At 37.5% G+C, this 22,967-nt stretch overlaps 2 protein-coding genes across 4 annotated transcripts; both read right to left on the bottom strand.

Annotated features, from left to right (window-relative positions):
* Window positions 1-1,778: 1,778 nt before the first annotated feature.
* LOC103434162 (GDP-mannose 3,5-epimerase 2) lies at window positions 1,779-5,371 on the bottom strand. Of its 3 annotated transcripts, none has more exons than XM_008372473.4 (7): window positions 5,245-5,371; window positions 3,800-4,210; window positions 3,555-3,648; window positions 3,344-3,473; window positions 3,132-3,264; window positions 2,414-2,621; window positions 1,779-2,272 (listed from the first exon to the last, which is right to left on the bottom strand). In XM_008372473.4, exons 2-7 carry the CDS (start codon window positions 4,207-4,209, stop codon window positions 2,117-2,119), a joined length of 1,131 nt encoding a protein of 376 aa, XP_008370695.3. In that variant the 5' UTR covers window position 4,210; window positions 5,245-5,371; the 3' UTR covers window positions 1,779-2,116. The 3 variants fall into 3 exon arrangements, with proteins under 3 accessions (XP_008370695.3, XP_008370696.3, XP_070676159.1); XM_008372474.4 differs by having other exon boundaries at window positions 4,880-5,336; XM_070820058.1 differs by lacking the exon at window positions 5,245-5,371 and adding an exon at window positions 4,310-4,980.
* A 13,392-nt stretch (window positions 5,372-18,763) lies between these two features.
* On the bottom strand, window positions 18,764-22,261 carry LOC103408656 (GDP-mannose 3,5-epimerase 2). The gene is made up of 7 exons (XM_008347490.4): window positions 21,827-22,261; window positions 20,727-21,137; window positions 20,456-20,549; window positions 20,245-20,374; window positions 20,022-20,154; window positions 19,317-19,524; window positions 18,764-19,174 (listed from the first exon to the last, which is right to left on the bottom strand). The coding sequence occupies exons 2-7, from the start codon at window positions 21,134-21,136 to the stop codon at window positions 19,019-19,021; spliced, it is 1,131 nt and encodes a 376-aa protein (XP_008345712.2). The 5' UTR covers window position 21,137; window positions 21,827-22,261; the 3' UTR covers window positions 18,764-19,018.
* Between the last annotated feature and the right edge of the window lie 706 nt (window positions 22,262-22,967).

Raw genomic sequence — 22,967 nt, forward strand, 5'->3', positions numbered from 1 at the left:
GATAGAAGATTTAGGGCAAGTTTGGTATTACTGTGCTTTGAAAAAAAACTGCTGTGAGAATAAGCGGTTGTGAAATAAATCAGCAGAGTGTTTGGTAAACTTTTTTGTAAAAGTGCTTTTGGAAAAGAAAAAAAGCAGTCTGATAGTGGGTCTTTTCATTAAAGGAGCATTGTAGCTCCGTGTGCTTTGAAAAAAAACCAGTTTTCCAAAGCTGCAAATAGCAGCTTCAGCTTTTTCCTTTGATTTCAGCTTATTCTCACAGCAGCTTCCAAAATAAGCTATTTTTTTTTCAGTTTACCAAACACCTAAAACCCTCACAGCTTTTTTTCATGGGTGCTTTTTTTTAAGCACCTCACTCCCAAACCACCCCTTAGTACTGATTTAATACTGATGTGCTTTTTAAAAAAATGGATATAAATTCAACTTCAGTTTTGTTTTCCACAGTTTTGGATGAAAAAAAGCTGAAAGTTCAAAGCAACAAAAGCTAGCTTTGAAAAATCGGCTTTTTTTGCTTCCATAGCTTCTGCGCAAACCTAATTTGCAAGAGGCATTGAGCCCTTTAATGAAACTTTCAAACATCCAAAATGACATTAAACAATTAAATAATTACACATAATACCAACTGGAAAACGTCGCCGACTCTTCCTCGTCGATCTCGCCACAACGCCGTTCACTCCCAGCTTCAACAATCACCGTTATTGACCTTAGATCCATACCCTAGGACATTGTTTCTGCCTCTGTTCTTCCCCCCATCTCTTGTCCGTCCTCTCTCACTCCCATGCCGACAAAATCGCGCCGAGAAATACCATCATCTTTTCTGGCAAGGACCAAATTCGGTTTTGGTATTACATATTTGTCCAGATTTCCTAGATTGCACCGCTTACTAGCGACTGATTTTCGTATTTTTGCAAATTATGATATCCCAAATTGCCCAGACAAACACCAAAACTCAATTATTCCAAATACCCAAAATTAAATACTGGAAACTACTTCGTATGATCAAATTCACACTATACAGTTTCAAAAATAAAAAATGATTAGACCATGTATGTAGTGCAAATCAGATGACATGTGAGAGAGATTGATGAACGAAGCACAAAATAAAAAAGAAGAAGACAGAGCAAAAAAATAAAAATTGAGAAAATTGGGGTTGTAGGGGAGACTTCTAGTGAAATGTTTTTGGTTTTTGGAAAGTCTGATTCAGTAGTGGGGTAGTGGGACAGACTTCTCGATGCGGATGGAGAAAACAAAGGGGGAATACTTAAGAAAATTAAAGGGTAAAGTACAAAAAACTACATCAACTATTGGTGTCACGACACTTTTATATCTCATCTTTAGAATTTGGTCTAATGTTATACCTTTCTTTACTTGGCCGTTTACTTTTCAATTAAATGCTAACGTGTCTTGATTCACATCCCACTTTATATTAAAAAAATCATTAAAATATTATTAAAAACTATACAAAAAAATTATTTGTCCCTCTCCTTCCCCCCCCCCCCCCCAATCTTCATCTTCTTTCCCCCACCTGCAACCCCCAACAAAAAACCTAAAAAAAAAAAAAAAAAACAAATGTCTTCCCCCCCCCCCCCCAACCCCCTCTCTCAGCATTTAACTGAAAAGTAAACGACCAAATAACGAAAGGTATAACATTAGACCAAATTCTATAGATTAGGTATAACATTGTCAATTTTAAAAGATGAGGTATAAAAATATCGTAACACCAATAATTGATGTAGTTTTTTGTACATTACCCAAAATTATATTAATAACACATCTAGTATTATAACTTTTTTTATCATTTCACACAGTCACACTGTTTTACATAAAAGTTTCCTATACACTATAATACTGCTTTTTGAGCACTTTACAAAAAAGTTTATCAAACACTCTCCTGCTTTATTTCACAGCTGCTTATTCTCACATCACAGCAGAATTTTTTTCAAAGCACAACAATACCAAACCAGCCCTTAATCTAAGAAACTAGATGTACAATGTAAAGGGGAATAAAAGCTTCCCTGCTTATTGTCCCTGTACATAGATACGCGCGGCAATATCATAACCAGACCTGCTGAATACTATATTTTTCCAGCGCAGTTTCAAGGCTGTTCCGAACACTTCATTCTTTACCATCAGCAGCAAGCAGCGAACCAAGTTGAACTGGGGCTTGGGTTCCGACAACCTTAGATGAGCCATACACCGAGAGGTCAGCACCTTGTGCCTTCTCTTTCTCAATCTGTTCCTTGATCCAGAAGTATGTAATTCTCAGACCATCCTACACGAGTAAAAAGAAAATGTATGTTCAAATTATGCCGTAAACAGAGAGCAAACACAAATTCAACATCAATAACTCCCGACTTTATGGAATCTTGGTGGCATTAAGAAACTGCAGAATGGGTACTCTCATGCTGTTTACCTTCAACCTTATGGTAGGAGCCCAACCAAGTTTCTCTTTGATCAGTGTGTTGTCCGAGTTACGACCACGGACACCCTCTGGCCCCGGAATGTGCTGGATAGGCAGCTTCTTGTCCTCAAAGCTAAGAACCATCTCAGCCATCTCATTCATGCTAACCATCTCATCACTTCCAATATTCAGTGGCTCGCGGAAGTCTGACTTCGTCAACCTATATCATAAAAGAGAAGACATATATATTACAAATTATAAAGGGGTTTGCATGTGAAACACTACATATACCTAATAAAATTTGGCCCAAGAAAAACAAATAATGGAAGTTTTTGTACAAGGGCCACGTTAATCTACCATACAATGTTGTAAGGTTCTGAAGAAATGAATCGAACGCATAACAAAAAGAGATTTCAACAATGTAATATATTCATTTGTCTTCATATCTATCACTCTCATCCAATTACTCGCAAAACGCCCTCATAACACTTTCAGCAAGAACTTACACTATAATAATGCAAAGATTCAAAATCAAATCCTTCAAGGTTTAAGTTATATGCTGACTTTATCATAATCAACTGAACTAGACTCCACAAAGCCTTGTGAAACAGAAAAAACAATTGACAACATCTAAGAAAGTCAAAGAATTTTGAAGCTTAAAGCCTCAAAAGAAGTGTTTTCGGCTAGAAAGTTTGGAGCGAAAAAGTAGTAATAACAATAAGGTTCTTACCGAAGAACACCTTCTACACATTCATCAATAAAAGTAAAGGATCGGGTCTGAAGTCCATCTCCCCACATCTCAAACTTTTCAGTGGCAGTGAGTGCCTTTCTGCAAAAAGCAGCAGGAGCCTTCTCCCTTCCACCTATAAGGAAGCAACAAAACTAGGCCAAAAAGCAAAAAGGCCATGCATACATGTCAGCTATAATTGCAATTCAAGTCACCTTTCCAGGTTCCAAATGGACCATAAGTGTTGTGGAACCTTCCAATACGGCACTCAATTCCAAAGTCTTTTGTGTAGTGCTTGCACAATTCCTCAGTTGCAAGCTTCTGCAAGCCATAAGCATCTTGAGGCTGCAAATAAAGGCAAGAAGAGTAAATTCATTTAACACAATTAGTACTAGAGCAAAAAATCATAACCGTAATGTTATATACCTCCGCAGGCCAAGCATCAGACTCCTTCAGGCTCACATTGGTTTCCAGCTGCTTAAATTCAGGATAAATACAAGCACTTGAAGCATAGAAAAACCTGCAGAAACCCATATAACAGATAGAGAATTTGAGTATTTGAGTATATCTTTAAAGCATTTTGGAGATAAAATCCAAATTTTCGAACTCAAACAATAGTTACAATATGAATTCATACATCTCAGTCAAAATACGACTTTAGGACAACAAACCTCTTCACATCATTGATCCGAGAAGCCTCAACCATGTTGAAGCAAATCATGGTATTATTATAAAAGATGACGGAATGGTTGGACTGAATGAAGCCCATTCCGCCCATATCAGCTGCGAGGTTGAACACATGGTCAACATTCTTAGTAACCTTCAAGCAATTATCCATAACCCTGAGGTCAGCAAGATGGAATTCATGGCAGAAGATGTCTTCAGTCATGTAGTCATTCTTCTTCCAGTCAGAAGCAATGATGTAATGACCCTCATTCTTCAATCTCCGGGCAATGTGGGAGGCGACAAAGCCACCTGCCCCAGTGATGGAAATTCGGAGCTTTTCAGAAGGCCAATAAGGCTCCCTCTCGAGGTTCTCGTAGGTGTACGCACCATACTTAGTATCACCAGCAGTTCCCATTCTGAAAGATTATACACATAGGAAAAAGATTACCACTTTTGCACTAAAATTTACCTCCAAGAAAACAACAAAACCCAAAACTGCAAATAGGAAGACTAACCGACAGAACTGCTGCTTAATATCATATTCAGAACCATCTAATTAAAATCCATATCCAGTGAGTAGATATTGCATAGAAATTTAAAAAATGAAGAAATTTAACCCCCCATAAAATTTTAGCAAATTGGGAAAAGAGTAAAGTAATTTAACGAGTACCTACAGAAACAAAATTAGCATCAAAATCTCTATAAATTAACATGTAAAAAAAGTATAACCAGCAGGATTATAATTGACCATTTCAGGACCAACCCGAATGAAAACATCATCAAATTACATGGAAAAACAAATATATCTTCAAGATTTTGCTAAAATCAAGTACCAATCTCTCAGTGTATAAAAAGGAATGAAATTTTAGCATACCACCCTGCCACACAACCTACCAAAATACCAAGCAAACAAAAGGAATGGTGTTGTGAACAAGTTTAACAACCACAACAGCCACTATACAAACAATTGAAACAACCCCATTAAATGTAACAACCCATCAAACGTTACAACAATTGGAACCAGCATGGGAGAGAAAGAGGAGAGAGAAGAGGGTAAGTGAGAGAAACCCAGTTGGGAATTTTACCCGGACAAAGCAAAGTTTGAAGCTTTGAAGCTTTGAGAAGTTGGGAATAAGAATGAGAGGCAAAATGTTGGGTTCGGAGGAGATGAAAGGGGATATGATATGGGTATTTGGCCCTCAGCCTGTGAAGTTTTGCTGGTATATATTCATAATTGGGACACAGTCCCACAGCAAACAATAGGACGCCACTCGTTACTAATTTACGGTTTGACCATAAATAATTCAGAGAGAGAGAGAGAGAGCCATAAATTTTTTTTTTTTTGATAAATAAATATTTATATTAACAAGGCAAAGCCCAAAGAGAACATGAAACAAGCAGAGAGAAACTCTCACAATACCAAAAAAACAAAGGGGAAACAAAGCCTAACCCACACTGGGGAAGACGACGGGAAAGCGTAGAGCCTAATGAGTAGCAACATTCCAACAATGGAGGATTGTCATGTTAATGGTTGAGGGCCATAAATAATTGAGAGAGAGAGACCATAAATAATTGAGAGAGAGAGAGAAAGACCATAAATAATTGAGAGAGAGAGGGCGTCTATACAAAACTTGCACAATCGCAGAGCCAGTTGGTTAAAAATATTATCGTCTTGCAATTAAATTTGAATCTTGTTATAAATAGGCAAAAGTTAGAGATATAACATTTGCTAGTGATAGGAGTGAAGCGGGGGCAAAATATCATACTATTTAGTTTCTTAACTATAACACAAAAGTATTGCAAATGAAGTGAAGAATACTAATATTATTGATTTTCTTCTTTTCTAAGTTGTACCTTGATCACTTGCGGTGTGCTCTCTTTATAGAGTCATATCCATAGGTTTACAGGGAAATGAAGGAATCACGTGTGACTACACCTTTTGAAAAAAGCATAACATAACAAACTCCCTACTATTCAACACTATTCCCATGTGGGCATTCAATCATTCTCACAATTTTCCACAACACTTCCCCTTGGATGCCCACGTATCAACATCAGTTGCCTCGTTAAAACATTGCTTGGAAAAACCTAGTGGGAAGAAACTATAACGAAGGAAAAAGAGTACAACTTTATTTGGATTGTTGATATAGTGTTAAGCATGCTTATGTTGCCTCATTAAAACCTTGATAGGAAAAACTCAGTGGGAAAAATCCTAGTCGAATGAAAAAGAGTACAACTTACATGTATCATGAATGCTCCCCCTGATTCCGCATTTTTCAAATTTAGCTGATTGGTAAGTCGACGTAATCAGATACTCTGCATTAGCTTCTGAAATATGCACTTTGGTAGAGATTTGGTGAACAGGTCTGCCAAATTTTCATTAGAATGGATTTGTATGACTTCAATAACTTTAGCCTTTTGAAGCTCATGTGCACTGAAAAACTTTGAAGATATGTGTTTAGTCTTATCGCCCTTGATGAATTGGGCAACACAGGCTACATTATCTTCATGAATGACAGTTGGAGTGTTTGTCTTTGAAAGTAGACCACATGAATTCCAGATGTGATGGATCATTGATCTTAACCAAGAACATTCACGACTTGCTTCATGTAAAGTAAGTATTTCCAAGTGATTGGAAGATGTAGCAACTAGTGTTTGCTTTGTTGAGCGCCATGAGATTATTGTATCTTCATTAGTGAACACGTATCCAGTTTGTGAGTGGGCTTTATGCGAATCAGAGAGAAAACCAGTATCTACGTATCCAATAAGGATCTGGTCATTTGTGGATTTCTCTAAATATAAGAGACCCATGTCTGTTGTCCCACGAATGTATTACAATACATCTTTGCCTCCCTTCCAATGACAAATTGTTGGAGCAGAGCCATACCTTGCTAACAAGCAGTGTTCTAAAAATCGGTCTAGGTGGTGGCCAACCGTCGGGATTAACTCTTAATCAGGTAAGGACTTAGGCGGCTTGGGCAAACCTTGGGCGTCCTAGGCGGCTGGTTGGTTAGCCTAAGCGGTCTGGAATTTCAATTTTTTTCTGTTTTCAAACTTGAGAAAGAATGAGTACAGTGTGTTCTGGAATTTGTAAGTTTGCAGGTTCTGTTCTTGTGAAGACGAAATGAGGAAGAAGAGGAGAAAATGAGTTTCTCTCTCATCCTTTCATTCTCATGTGACCACCCTCAAACTTTTCCATTTAATTTATTTTTTAATTTCGTCCAATCATGTTTGGATAGCTAGCATTAAGTTGACCTATCAAAAAAGAAAAATGGGCTGTCAATACCCAACATCAAGTTACTATTGATTGTTTAGATTTTTATATTCAAGATAGGGAAAAGGAAAGAATAAAAAAGAATAAAAGATGATCTCCTTTGTTTCTTTCCAAAAAAAGATGGTCTCCTTTGTTTGTGAGTCTCTTGTTGATGTGAGTGATGGGAACTAGGGGTGGAGGGGTAGGGTCACACCACACACGTGGTGGTTGAAATGGGGAAGGATGTTTTTCTAACGGTTTTGGTGCTCCAAAGTTCAAAGTGGGACACCAACCCAGATAAAATCATAAATAAAAGAGAGAAGATTTTGTTGATGATATCAATGTGCGTGGTTTGGTTAGGGGATGCCTAGCATGGCTTCCTAGTAGTTTTATCATGAACCATTCAACCCACTACGTGGGATTTTTATTTGTATTTTTTTTAAATTAGATATAATCATTTAAAATGTCTTAAGTTATATGGCATATATGCTTAATGTGTTTCTAAATTTTAGACTTGTTAGATATTATTTTTGTATTTTATTATTCTTTTATTATTTTATCTATGGATTTTATACAATTATAATTTTTTATGTGTCAATATGCATTTATTTACAAGATATACAAGAAATTTACCTAAATCCGCGCCTAGATCATGCCTAACCGCCTAGGCGCTAGGTGCCAACCCGCCGCCCGACTAGCGCCTAGCATTTTTTAGAACCTTGCTAACAAGTTGACTGAAAAAGCTATATCTGGTCTAGTACATTGTGCTAAATACAATAAAGCACTTATAGCACTTAGATATGGTACTTCTGGACTAAGGACCATTTCATAATCTTCTTTTGGACAAAATTGATCTTTCTTAATGTCTAAATAACGAACGACCATTGGCGTGTTGAGTGGATAAGCCTTATCCATGCCAAATTGCCTTAGAATTTTTCAATGTAATCTAACTGGTGGACCAAAATTCCATTAGCACAATGCTCAATCTGCAGGCCGAGACAATATTTTGTTTTCTCAAGGTCTTTCATTTCAAATTCGCTTTTCAGATATTCAGCAGTTTTATTAAGCTCTTCAGGAGTTCCAACTAGGTTCATATCATCGACATATACTGCCATTATAGCAAATCCAGAATTGGATTTCTTAATGAACACACAAGGGAAAATGACATTGTTGATATATCCTTCTTTGATCAAATACTCACTGAGACGATTATACCATATCCGTCCAGATTGTTTCAGCCCATATAATGATTGCCTTAATTTGATTGAGAGCATACCTCGTGGTTTCTTAGTTGTTTCAGGCAACTTAAGTCCTTCTGGGACTTTCATATATATATCAGTATCTAATTTTCCATATAGATACGCGGTGAAGACATTCATAAATCACATGTCAAGATTTTTCTGAAACTACCAAACTTATTAAGTAACGGAACGTAATTGCATCCATTACATGAGAGTACGTCTCCTCATAATCAATTCTAGGTCTTTGTGAAAAGCCTTGTGCAACGAGTAGTGCTTTATATCTTGCAATCTCATTTTTCTCATTGCGCTTCCTTGTGAATACTCATTTGTAACCCACGGGGTTTACACCAGGCAGGGTTTGGTGTCCAAAAACATTTCGCCTTTCCAAGGAATTTAATTCTACCTAGATTGCATCTTTCCACTTAGGCCAATCCTGTCTCTGTTTACATTCATCAACAGAGTGGGGCTCAATGTCATCGCTTAATAAGATTTCAGTTGCTACTGTGAATGCGAACATGTTGTCGATGATTATTTCATTTTGATCCCACAATTCATTAGTACATGCATAATTTATGAAGATTTCTTTGCCTTCATGTACTTTTGTCTCTTCAGGGACATGTATCTCATCAATGACATTTTCTTTTTCTGAAAGTACAGAATCATGAATTGTGAATATGTTATTCATTTTCTCTTCCTGAATGATTTCATTTGGATTCAGCTATTCCCTCGTCTTTCTCTTTCAAAGGGCTGAATCTTTTAAACCTAGGGGTCTACCACATTTTAGAAGTGCACCGGATGAATCATTCGTTGCCTTTATTTTGTCCAACAGGGACATCAATTCTTACAGATGCATTTGCAGCTGGAATATATTACTTTGTCATTTTTGAAGCATCATTAAATGCATTTGGCATTTGATTAGCAATACTTTAAAGATAAACGATCCTTTTCTCTTCATTTTCACATTGAATGCTTCGTGGATCAAAATGAGATAAGATAGGTACAACCCATGTCAGCTCTTGCCATTCTTCTGGAACGGTCTTTTTTCCCCCTAACGATGGGAAAACTGTCTCATCATAGTGACAATCAGCAAAACGAGCTGTAAGCATATCACCTGTCAAGGGTTCTAAATATCTAATGATAGATGGTGAATCAAAACCCCCATAAATTCTCAGTTTGCGCTGAAGTCCCATTTTAGTGCGTTGTGGCGGTGCAATATGCACATAAACAACACAACTAAAAACTCTTAAATGTGAAATATTTGGCTGATGCCCAAACACGAGTTGTATTGATGAGTATTGGTTGTTGGCTATGGGTCTAAATCGAACCAATAATGCAGTATGTAAAATGGCATGTCTCCATGTAAAAACTGGCAATTTAGTTTTCATTAGCAGAGTGCGAACTATTAATTGAAACCGTTTGATAAATGCTTCTGCTAAACCAGTTTGAGTATGGACATGAGGAACAGAGTGTTCAACATCAATGCCCAATGTCATGCAATAATCATCAAAGGTTTGAGAAGTAAATTCACCAACGTTATTAAGTCGAATTGACTTAATAGGGTAATCTGTGAACTGTGCTTGCAACTTAATTATCTGAGCATGAAGTCTCGCAAAAATTACATTTCGAGTAGACAATAGGCAAACATGTGATCATCTGGTAGATGCATCAACCAAAACCATAAAATATCAAAATGATCCATAAGGTGGTTGAATAGGCCCACAAATATCCCCTTGAATTCTTTGCAAAAAAGATGGGGATTCAGCATCAATCTTTAGTTGTGATGGTCTAATTACCAACTTCCCTTGAGAACAAGCCTTGCAAGGGTTATCATTTGAGATAACAATGTGTCGACTCAATAATGGATGTTCATTATAGTTGATAATGATTCTACGCATCATGGTGGATCATGGATGACCAAGACGGTCATGCCAAATCATGTAAATTTTTTTATCAATAAACTTCTGGTTCATGACAGTTGTGCTTCAATTGTCTTTATGTATGTATAATACAATCCACTAGATAAACCATGCAACTTCTCCAATATATGCTTATGTGTATCATTGAATGTAATGTATAGATACTCCACATTGTCTGCACTTTTTGTTTCAATGTGGTATCCATTTAAACGTATGTCTTTAAAACTCAACAAAATTCAAGTAGATCGAGTAGCTTACATCGCATTTTGTATGGACAATATTGTTCCATTTGGTAACATGGTCTGGGTTTTCCCTGAGCCTTCAATCTCATCTTATTGACTTGATATTGTTGTTATCTTTACTTTTGTAAGCATCAAGCTTAAGAAATATTTCCGATCTCAAAGTATTGTATGCGTGGTTGCGCTATCTACAAGACAAATACGTGAAACCCCACCCCCAAATTAATTTGTAATTTCACTAAGTTTGGGATATTTTTCTTGTAAAATTATTTTTGGGTCTTAATGTGTGTGCCCATGGGGCCCTCATTCCTTTTTTATCTCCCATACACGGCCTCCTTTTTCTTTTTCCCTTTTTGGACCCATGAGTCCCCCTCTCCCCTTTCCTTTTATTTTCTAAAAAAAGCTCTATTTTTCTCTCTCTCTAAACTCCTTCTCAACTCTCTCTATTTCAGCTTCTTTCGAGGGCTTTTCTCACCAACAAACAATACCACAACAACATCAACATCTCCATTAACACCTTAGTGAGCTTAGAATAAAAAGAGAACACCCCGAACCCTTCCCTTTCTCTCAGCCTACACTGTTCACCAAAGTTCTCCAATGAGTTTCCTCCTCATCTGGCGAAGGTAAGCCTTGAAGCTCATCCAAAAGTTGTAGATCATGTCTTACTGTATGTTTGGAAGTGGTTTTAAGAAGTTTTATCAATGTTTGGACGTAGGAACCTCACAGGGGAAAACTTCCCTAATTTTTTGGCGAGCATTGCCCCTTTCGAGGCAATTTTCGGCCAAACCAAAGTAAGTTGGCCGGCATGCAAGGTATCAACCTCTTCGTCTCACTGATTAATACAACTTTCCTTTTTGAATCACCCAATTTCGTTGAGTATTGAAGAAGTTATATCCATTTGAATCTTACCTAATTTTCGACGACCTTCAAGACTTTCAAGGCATTTTCCAACCAAACCACAACAAGTTATTAGTTGTGCAAGGTACGATTCTCTTCATTTCGTCGAGAACTATGATTTTCATTTTTGAATCACTCGATTTGGTTGAGTAACGAAGAAGTTATGAGCGTTTGAAAGTGTGCCAAAAATCGACCAAAACCTTGGCCTGAGAACCATATCCCAACTCAGATTTCCTTTGGGTTAGGTAGCCCAGCCCAAAGCCTAAGCCCAAATCCCAAAGTCTTAAGCCCAAAGGCCTAACCCAAAACTCTTTTAACCCTTTAAAGCCCAAAACCTTTTTAGCCTAGGCGCTACCTAACCCACTAACCTAACCCTAACCTAAGTCCAAAACCCTAAACTCTAATTGGCCCAAAACCCTTTATGGGGAATATTCCATTAGGGAATATTCTTTATGTTGAATTTTACGAAATTTACCCCGGACCCTTCTTAGCATAATTCGACGTCCTGATTCCATTTTTGACGTCCGTTTTCTCAAATTCAATAGTTTTAATAGTGTTTTATTAATTGGACCCTTTATGTGCTTAGGGGCAATTATTGTGGCATTTCTATCTTCGCTAGTTTGCGTGGCTTTTTGGCGACGAAGTATCTGTGAATGGACCCCTTCTAAAATGCATGTTTTAATAGTAGAAATGCATACATGAAAAACATGATTTACTGAATACGTTTTGTGAACATTTTATGAGAAACTGATTATCATGCTATACTAAGCTTATTTTGGAATACCATATTTTCTATCGAACCCATATTCTTGTAAGATATCTGATGGATGACGATATACTATTTAGAACATGTTTTTATACACTTCTTTATAGTATAGATGATGGATGACTTTATACCATGAATATGCTTTTGAGATATATGTACCTATGTTTGGAAAGATTATTTTCCGTGGTTTTGTGCGTACCTAGTGGTCCCTATTATTGACCTTCGGGTTGGGTGTTGTAGGAGCCTTCAGGCGATTGATACTTATATTGATCTTCGGGTTGGGTGCTGTATGAGCCTTCGGGCGATTGATACTTGTGAAGGAAGTGTTCTGAAGGAAGAGTTCTATATGTCTTCGGAAGATATTGATACCACTAGTTAGCACACTATATACGAGATACATTTTATGAAAGGTTTTATGGCATGCTAGAGTTTTTGGAAAAACTACCACTTATTATGCTATTAGTTTTCATAAAACTTTAGGGGTTAGTATGTTGATAACTGTTTCAATATTATATTATATATATATATATATATCAACTCGGTCCACTAATGTTTGTTTTGCGCCCCCTCAGGACTTAGAATTGAGGCGTACAATTCCGGCGTCAAGGCACTTCCGCATCAGCATCTTCGAGTCCTCTCGGTGTAGGACCCATTCTTTTATTCATTCGATTTTATATTATTTCTTCTAGTATTCTAGTTAGTTATATGCTCTGAACACGTTCCTCATTTGCATAATAATTATATTTAAATTTCTATTAGTCTTATGTATTCATTGTTCTCAGCATTTGCATTCAATAAATGGCTTTCGTCACCCTCGGGTGTCAACCAGCACGTATCTATCTTGGTGTTCGGGGAATATCGGGATCGGGGTGTGTCAAATATCTCCACCATTGCTCTTGTTTTGAGAATAACCATAGTTTTTATCCATGCTCTCTGAGTAAGGAAATCACAGTTAAAAACAATTTATTTATAATAAAAGGAAATTGACATACCACTTTTATTGATTTTGAAATGCAAGCATTAGACTACAAGTTCAGGATAATAAGAGTACATTAAACAAGAATGATTCACTCAGACCCATACACTTCATTCCCCCTTTCCACAATGAAGTCTGATACATCTAGGTGGGTTGTGTTTAATTGCCCTGATAAATCGAACACTTGATCAGGTATATCCATCGGTTTAACCTGGTTAAGGAAATTGGTCTCGACACCTTTCTCCTTGAAGGAGGCTTGATACAAATCTACCAAATATTTTAGGGTACGATAGGTATGCGCCCAATGCCCATTGCCACCACACTTATGGTAAACTCCTTCAGGATTTCTATGAGTATTATTCATATAAGCTTTGCCTTTGTGGCGATTTGCATTTTTTGGGCCTGAATTATGCATTGGAACCTGGTTGTAAAACTGAACACCATGATTCATGCCTTTCCTGTTCCACTGACCTCGTCTGTGTCCACGCTCTCGTTTGCATTTATTGCCACGAGAGGATATGGTGTTCATTTCGAGGGAAGCAACATTCATTTCTGAGAATGGTGCAGATCCAGTAGGTCAGGACTGATGATTCTTCATCAGGAGCTCATTATTTTGTTCAACTACAATGAGCACAGATATCAGCTGATTGTACTTAGTAAAGCCTCGTTCTTTATATTGTTGCTGCAAGAGCACATTAGAGGCATGAAAGGTGTTGAAGGTCTTTTCCAGCATATCCTCCTCAGTGATGGTCTTTCCACATAACTTCATCTGGGAGCTAATTTTGAACATTGCAGAATTGTACTCAGCCACCGACTTGAAATCCTGGATCTTCAGGTGAGTCCACTCATAACGAGCCCTTAGAAGGATCACCATTTTCTGATGATTGTATCTATTTCTCGGTGCCTTCTAGAGAGCTAATAGATCATCAACCGTTAAGTTCTCGCTCTTTAGTCTTTCATCAAGGTGACGACAGATAAAGATCATGGCATTCACTCGATCTTGAGATGATGCATTAATTTCCTACTTGATGGTTTCTCCAAGATTCCCTGCTTCCAGATAGATCTTGGCATCCACTACCCAGGTAAAGTAGTTCTTCCTAGTAATATCCAGGGCAACAAAATCAAGTTTTGCCAAGTTCGCCATTTTTTTTTTGAAAGAAAAATGAGATATGTAAGAACTTGCAATAATATGTATTCTTGAGGGATGTAGTGTTAGAACTTATGGTTCATACAAATTTTTCATTTTGATTTTTAGATCAAAATGATAAGCAATCAAAACTTCAGGCTCAAGATTTACATGATTAATGAGAAGGGCGATTATACTGCACCATTCTCATTGAAACAAAATATAGCATATGATGGACAATTATTCCGCACCATTCAAGTAGCAAGAAAATTTAAATATGCAGGGCGGTTGGGCGATTATACCGCACCATCTAAAATTGCAGTAAAATTAAATCTGCAACTCAAGATAAGTGATGATACCGCACCATTTTGGATTGCAGTAAGATTTAATTTGCAGTTCAAGATGGGCGATTGTACCGCACCATCTTTGATTGCAGTAAAAATTAACATAAATAAATATTGGGTTAGTAATCAAGAATTACACCAAACAAGATCAAAAATATATGTAATCGTTATATTGAGGATTAGAAGCAGACACGGTGCTAGCAGATCTTCACAAAAGTATATCAGGAAGATGAGGCAAAGGAAGAAGAAGAACAGTAAAATCCTTGGAGGAAGCATTTTTCGGTGAAGGGAGATGAGAACTGGTTAGGATTAAAGAGTCATGCTGATAACGTGTTATAAATAGACAAAAGTTAGAGAGATAATATTTGCTAGTGACATGAGTGAAATGGGTGCAAAATATCACACTATTTATTTTCTTAACTATAACACAAAAGTATTGCAAGGGAAGTGAGAGATACTGATATTATTGATTTTCTTCTTTTCTAAGATGTACCTTGATCACTTGCGGTGTGCTCTATTTATAGAGCCACATCCATAGCTTTACAAGAAGAATCACCCGTGACTACACCTTTTGAAAAAGCATAACATAACAAACTCCCTACTATTCAACACCATTCTCATGTGGGCATTCAATCATTCTCACAATTTTCCACAACAAGTATATCTTGTAACTTTAAAAAATTATTCAGGTATGACTAATTTGTACATTAAAATTTTTTACCATTAAATTTTGATTATTGAATAAGATTACTAAATTTATCACGTACATATATTAGATAAATTTCTCTAAAAAAATATGGTCACTTAAGTATTTTTACAGTCAAGTTCGGATCTCTCTCTTTCAGTATATTGTTTTCGAATCCATATAGCCAAAATACGAACAATATTACAGTTTGTGATTGATAGGATGGTTGGTTTAAGGTGAATTTCACTACTTTGAGCCTTTTTGAGTGACTGAATAACTACATTATACAGCATACAAAACAGAAAACAAGGATTTGATACAGATTGCTTTCGAGTTTCACCGCATTGTGTTCTTATTGTTTGGCATCGGATTATCGACAGGGAAACGATTCTCGTGCTAGCAATTCACAGACGTTGTTCGGTTCGGCCTAGTAGCATTATCTTACCAAATGGATTCATTTGGTGACCGGTTTGGTTCAGTAAAATAATGTCAAAGTGTAAATAGTAAAATGAATATGGTCGTTTTCTTATACACCAAACTAAATCAAATCAATCCAACTACGGTTCTGTTCGGTTAAATTCAAGACTACACCTCTAACGTTAAAAAACCAAACAAAATTGTTCGAATCGATCAAGTGCAAATATTGAACCAAATTATTCGAATCAATTTTTATTTCTTCATTTTTATCTCTTATATTTCGTAATATTTCTCTATCTTTTCGATCATGTGACTTGCGAGTGAAAGATAAAAATCTTCTTTAATATCAAAATACTTTTGGCACTAGTAATAGAGTACTTGTGAAACCGGAAAGGATCCACACCGGACCCTTTCTTAGGGATCCTAGGTATCATGTGATCGTGACTGTTCATCGTACATTGTGCTGTCAGTTTTCGTTACGTACTATTTATATTTAATTTTAAATTTTAAATTTTGAAATTATTTTTTACTGCACGATGTACGATAAACCGTCATGATCATGGGATCCCTATCATCTTCCTTGTGAAACACCACACATGATGCACAAGTTTACACGTGACCGGCTGAGACCGCTCCAGATGGAAAGAACAAAGCCGCATGTGAAGAATGGCCAAGATGTGATTGATGTGTGTCCCAAACTCCTTGGTGGATTTGGTCGAGCCAATTGCTAGAAGCGACTAGCCTACAAGTCATTGTACAATGTCCATAGACATTACATACATGAAAATATCTTACATGAAACGAATTCATCGTTATATGACGTTATAATTCAATAATTTATTGTTACGTGTAAATATTTCTTTACATACTCTGTGACAGATTTAGAATCTGAACCTTGAGGGAAATGAAAGAGTTCATGAGCAATCCCAATATTATCCTGGAATTAACCTCTCCACCTTCCAACATCCAAACCAAAGCATGAACATCCTCCCTGATAGTCTGCCAAAAAGAATGATAGAACACTCCTTGAAATCCATCGGGTCCCGAAGCTTTGAGACCACCCATCTGCATCGTTGCATCTTGAATCTCCACATCAGATATTGAAGGCAACAAAGACTCATTCATACTGTCCGAAACTGAAGTAGGTACACATTCCAAAATATCTCCCCAATTCCTGCACCCCACAGAAGTGAAAAGATTGAGAAAGTAGTCATCAATTAGTTTCTTGACCCTATTCGGCCGCTCCTCTCAATAACCATCCTCCTGTTTGACTTTCAGTATGATTCCTCCACCCCCGTTGCATGGTTGCTGGATGGAAAAAGGTGTTCGCATCGCCTTCCATAAGCCATTGAACTCGTGACCTTTGTTGCCAAAAGCTTTCCTCCTGCGCCGATAACTGAACAAGCAATTTCGCCTTCTCGTGAATCTCATCAACATATGCACCCCAATTTTTTTGAAGCTCACCAAGTTCAGATGTTAGCGTCTCAATTGCCTGCGCTCGCATCTTGAATTTACTTTGACTCCACCTAATGAATTGAGATCGACAGTGATTAATCTTGTTGTGCCAATAGGCCAAAATATCACCACCACAAGGACGGGCCATCACGTTTCCACCAACCTTTTGCATTCCTCCTCCTTTGCCCAAAAAGCTTGAAAGAGAAACAACCATCGTCCTACCATATGCTGGCAATTCTCCACGGGCCTGGCCTCGGGCTCCCACCTTCACTCGAGCTGCCCAACGTTGGAGGCCTATCCACCGGCCCTCGGGCCCTTTCCCTTCGCCTGTACCCCGAGCAACCACCAAGGGTGGAGTTGCTCTAATAGAGCAATGGTCCGAACCTAACACAGTACCATGAATGACCATAGTGTTCGGCCATGACACCTGCCATAACTGATTTGAAAGTGCCCTATCTAATCTCTCTTCCACCAACTCACCATTTCGAGTACCACGCCAAGTAAAGGGGGAACCATTGAAGTCAAGATCAAGTAGCTTAACTGTATGCATAAAAGTAGCCAGATACTAAGGCCTATTGCACAGAACAGCCGAGCCACCAGATTTCTCAGAATCCCAAAGAAACTCATTGAAGTCCCCACCACACAACCAAGGAACACTAGAGGATCGAAAATAAGTAGTCATCCATTCCCAAAATTGTGCTTTCTCCTGCCGAATAGCAGTTCCATACACTCCTGTCACACACACCCAACGAGACTCCCCCACCGGTCGTAGCCGAGCATTGATAACATGCGTAAAATGGAAGCTGATTTCCACTTCTAAGTACTCATCTCACCAAAGACTATAATTTCTTCTGCTTCAAAGAATTTAAAAAGTACATATCTTGTATAATTGTTCTGGAGAACGATTGCTACACTCATATTCTCATATTTTACTCTTAAACTTCCCCTCTCGATTCTAGCCACGAAATTGAATAAATTAACGACGAATCGATGAAACAAAAACTTGTAGGGTAGAGCAGAAAGACAAAAGGGGAGTGTAAAAATCACTTCCCTATAATATGTATTCAAGTCTTGAGCTTGATTGAGATGCGCAACGTTTTTACGACAAACGATAGATACTTGGCTATCTCTGGTCATATATCCTTCTCTTTCTATATTTCTCATTATGAGAGAGGAATATATCTCTGATTGTATGCAAAATGTAGAGGCCTATGTTCTAATAATATAATGGTTGGAGCCACCAAAAAGATGAAGCTCCAAATCTTGAGAGATTTTTCAGTATGCCGGGAACACAGCCCGATTCACCAAGTGTCATAATACAAGTAGTTGGATACTTGAAAAAAAAAAACCTTTTAACCACTTGTATTGTGATACTTGGTGTACCAAGCTATATTTCCGGCTTCCAGCAACTTTGTTAGTTTTAAATAACAAGACAGCAACAAGAAGCATAAACCCTACCAAATCTTGAAAAGCAATATCATTCGAATACTCTTGGAAAGGAAAGGGGTTACGAATTACAGGCAGAAACGAGCAGAAGTAAAGCTACCAAAGATCATTTTTTGCAAACATAGAACAGCATAATTCAGACAAGAATATTGCAGATGGCACGCTGGTTGAAAGCGGCCGGTCTCAACATTGGGGAAAGATCACGGTATTGAACCCGAAACAAAATCTTATTCAGGAAATAGAGTACAACACATAAACCGAAAAATGATTCAGAAAGGGAAACAAAATATAAAGGCACTCCTAAGGTAGAAGATTTAATCTAAGAAACTAGATGTACAATGTAAAGGGGAATAAAAGCTTCCCTGCTTATTGTCCGTGCACATAGATACGCGCGGCAATGTCATAACCAGATCTGCGGAATACTATATTTTTCCAGTGCAGTTTCAAGGCTGTTCCGAACACTTCATTCTTTACCATCAGCAGCACGCAGCGAACCAAGTTGAACTGGGGCTTGGGTTCCGACAACCTTAGATGAGCCATACACCGAGAGGTCAGCACCTTGTGCCTTCTCTTTCTCAATCTGTTCCTTGATCCAGAAGTATGTAATTCTCAGACCATCCTACACGAATAAAAAAGAAAATGTATGTTCAAATTATACCGTAAACAGGGAGCAAACACAAATTCAACACCAGTAACCCCCGACTTTAAAGAATCTTGATGGCATTAAGAAACTGCAGAATGGGTACTCTCATGCTGTTTACCTTCAACCTCATGGTAGGAGCCCAGCCAAGTTTCTCTTTGATCAGCGTGTTGTCCGAGTTACGACCACGGACACCCTCTGGCCCAGGAATGTGCTGGATAGGCAGCTTCTTGTCCTCAAAGCTAAGAACCATCTCAGCCATCTCATTCATGCTAACCATCTCATCACTTCCAATATTCACTGGCTCACGGAAGTCTGACTTCGTCAACCTAAATCATAAAAGAGAAGACATAAATTACAAATTATAAAGGGGTTTACATGCGGAACACAACATATACCTAATAAAATTTGGCCCAAGAAAAACAAATAATGGAAGTTTTTGTACAAGGGCCACGTTAATCTACCATACAATGTTGTAAGGTTCTGAAGAAATGAATCGAACGCATAACAAAATGAGATTTCAACAATGTAATATATTCATTTGTCTTCATATCTATCACTCTCATCCAATTACTCGCGAAACTCCCTCATAACACTTTCAGCAAGAACTTACACTATAATGCAAAGATTCAAAACCAAATCCTTTTATATGCTGACTTTATCACAATCAACTGAACTAGACTCCACAAAGCCTTGTGAAACAGAAAAAACAATTGACAACAACATCTAAGAAAGTCAAAGAATTTTGAAGCTTAAAGCCTCAAAAGAAGTGTTTTCGGCTAGAAAGTTTGGAGCGAAAAAGTAGTAATAACAATAAGGTTCTTACCGAAGAACACCTTCTACACATTCATCAATAAAAGTGAAGGATCGGGTCTGAAGTCCATCTCCCCACATCTCAAACTTATCAGTGGCAGTGAGTGCCTTTCTGCAAAAAGCAGCAGGAGCCTTCTCCCTTCCACCTATACAACAGATACAAGGAAGCAACAAAATTAGGCCAAAAAGCAAAAAGACCATGCATACCAGTCAGCTATAATTGCAATTCAAGTCACCTTTCCAGGTTCCAAAAGGACCATAAATGTTGTGGAACCTTCCAATACGGCACTCAATTCCAAAGTCTTTTGTGTAGTGCTTGCACAATTCCTCAGTTGCAAGCTTCTCCAAGCCATAAGCATCTTGAGGCTACAAATAAAGGTAAGACGAGTAAATTCATTTAACACAATCAGTACTAGAGTAAAAAATCATAACCGTAATGTTATATACCTCCGCAGGCCAAGCATCAGACTCCTTTAGGCTCACATTGGTTTCCAGCTGCTTAAATTCAGGATAAATACAAGCACTTGAAGCATAGAAAAACCTGCAGAAACCCATATAACAGATAGAGAATTTGAGTATTTGAGTATATCATTAAGCATTTTGGAGATAAGATCCAAATTTTCAAACTCAAACAATAGTTACAATATGAATTCATACATCTCAGTCAAAATACGAATTTCAACAAAGGATGAAATGTACCAAGTTTAGGACAACAAACCTCTTCACATCATTGATCCGAGAAGCTTCAACCATGTTGAAGCTAATCATGGTATTATTATAAAAGATGACAGAATGGTTGGACTGAATGAAGCCCATTCCGCCCATATCAGCTGCGAGGTTGAACACATGGTCAACATTCTTAGTAACCTTCAAGCAGTTATCCATGACCCTGAGGTCAGCAAGATGGAATTCATGGCAGAACATATCTTCAGTCATGTGCTCATTCTTCTTCCAGTCAGAAGCAATGATGTAATGACCCTCATTCTTCAATCTACGGGCAATGTGGGACGCGATAAAGCCACCTGCCCCGGTGATGGAAATTCGGAGCTTTTCAGAAGGCCAATAAGGTTCCCTCTCGAGGTTTTCATAAGTGTACGCACCATACTTAGTTTCACCAGCAGTTCCCATTCTGAAAGATTATACACATGGGAAAAAGATTACCACTTTCGCACTACAATTTACCTCCATGAAAACAACAAAACCCAAAACTGCAAATAGGAAGACTAACCGACATAACTGCTACTTAATATCATATTCAGAACCATCTAATTAAAACCCATATCCAGTGAGTAGATATTGCATAGAAATTTAAAAAATGAAGAAAATTTAACCCCCCATAAAATTTTAGCAAATTCGGAAAAGAGTATAGTAATTTAACCAGTACCTACAGAAACAAAATTAGCATCAAAATCTCTATAAATTAACATGTAAAAAAAAAGTATAACCAGCAGGATTATAATTGACCATTTCAGAACCAACCCGAATGAAAACATCATCAAATTACATGAAAAAACAAATATATCTTCAAGATTTTGCTAAAATCAAGTACCTATCTCTCAGTTTATAAAAAGGAATGAAATTTTAGCATACAACCCTGCCACACAACCTACCAAAATACCAAGAATTCAAGCAAACAAAAGGAATGGTGTTATGAACAAGTTTAACAACCACAACAGCCACTATACAAACAATTGAAACAACCCCATTAAATGTTACAACCCAGAAAACCCATCAAACGTTACAACAATTGGAACCAGCATGGGAGAGAAAGAGAAGAGAGAAGAGGGTAAGTGAGAGAAACCCAGTTGGGAATTTTACCTGGACAGAGCAAAGTTTGAAGCTTTGAGAAGTTGAGATAAGAAAATGAGAAGCAAAATGTTGGGCTCGGAAGGGATGAAAGGGGATATGATATGGGTATTTGGCCTCTCAGCCTGTGAAGCTCTGCTGCTATATATAGATTAGGCTAAATTGGATTGTTTGGTCATATGACACTTGCATGATGACCTCCGTGGTGAAAAAATTAGAAATTAAACCCCTATAGTCTAGAATGTTAGCAAATTTAGTCCAAAAATAAGATTTCTGTTAAATGACTGTTAAAAGTTGGGACAAATTTAGATTATTGGGACACAGCAAACAATCTGATGCCACTTGTAATGGAGAGAGAGAGATGGCGTCTATACAAAACTTGCACAATCGCAAAGTTAGTTGGTTAAAAATATTATCGTCTTGCAATTAAGTTAGAGTTTGTCTTGTAAATTAAAAATATTATTCAAGTACGATGAATTTGTACGTTAAAATTTTTTACTGTTAAATTTTGATCATTGAATTAGATTACTAAATTTATCACATATTTCAAATCAATTTAGCTAAAAAATATGATCACTTTAGTATTTTTACAATCGAGTTCGAATCTCTCTCTCTCAGTATATTATTTTTCTTTTTCTTTTTTTACCAAAACTGTATCTTTTTTTTTTCGAAAACTTATGCCCAAGTTCGCTCCCTCAAATCACTCTGTAGGCGCTAAATTGTTAAAATCCTGGCGTGGCTGCGTATGCGGATCCAACTGAAAGGAAGGGGAATGATCGATGGGGCCCACCACATTCCAAAGGAGAAAGTTCCTTTTGTTTTTTGGTCAATAAGGAGAAAGTTCCTAGAAACTAGAAAGATGACTGAAAGTGAAAAATCCTTTTTCTGTTGGGGTCCAAAGGAAATTACTCGGAAGGTCCTCTTATGTTAGCAGCTTTCCATGTTTTTAGGAAAAGCATTCGGCGAGGATCCTTTTTCTATGGATCCTAAAGATTTCGCACGATATACGATAATTCGCATGATTGTAGGATCCTTATAATTCCTAGAAAAATGATCCGACCAGGATCCTTTTCCATGTTTTTAGGAAAACCATTCGGCGAGGATCCTTTTTCTATGGATCCTAAGGATTTCGCACGATATACGATAATTCGCA

This window comes from Malus domestica, chromosome 04, assembly GCF_042453785.1.
Source record: "Malus domestica chromosome 04, GDT2T_hap1".
Classification (NCBI taxonomy): domain Eukaryota; kingdom Viridiplantae; phylum Streptophyta; class Magnoliopsida; order Rosales; family Rosaceae; genus Malus; species Malus domestica.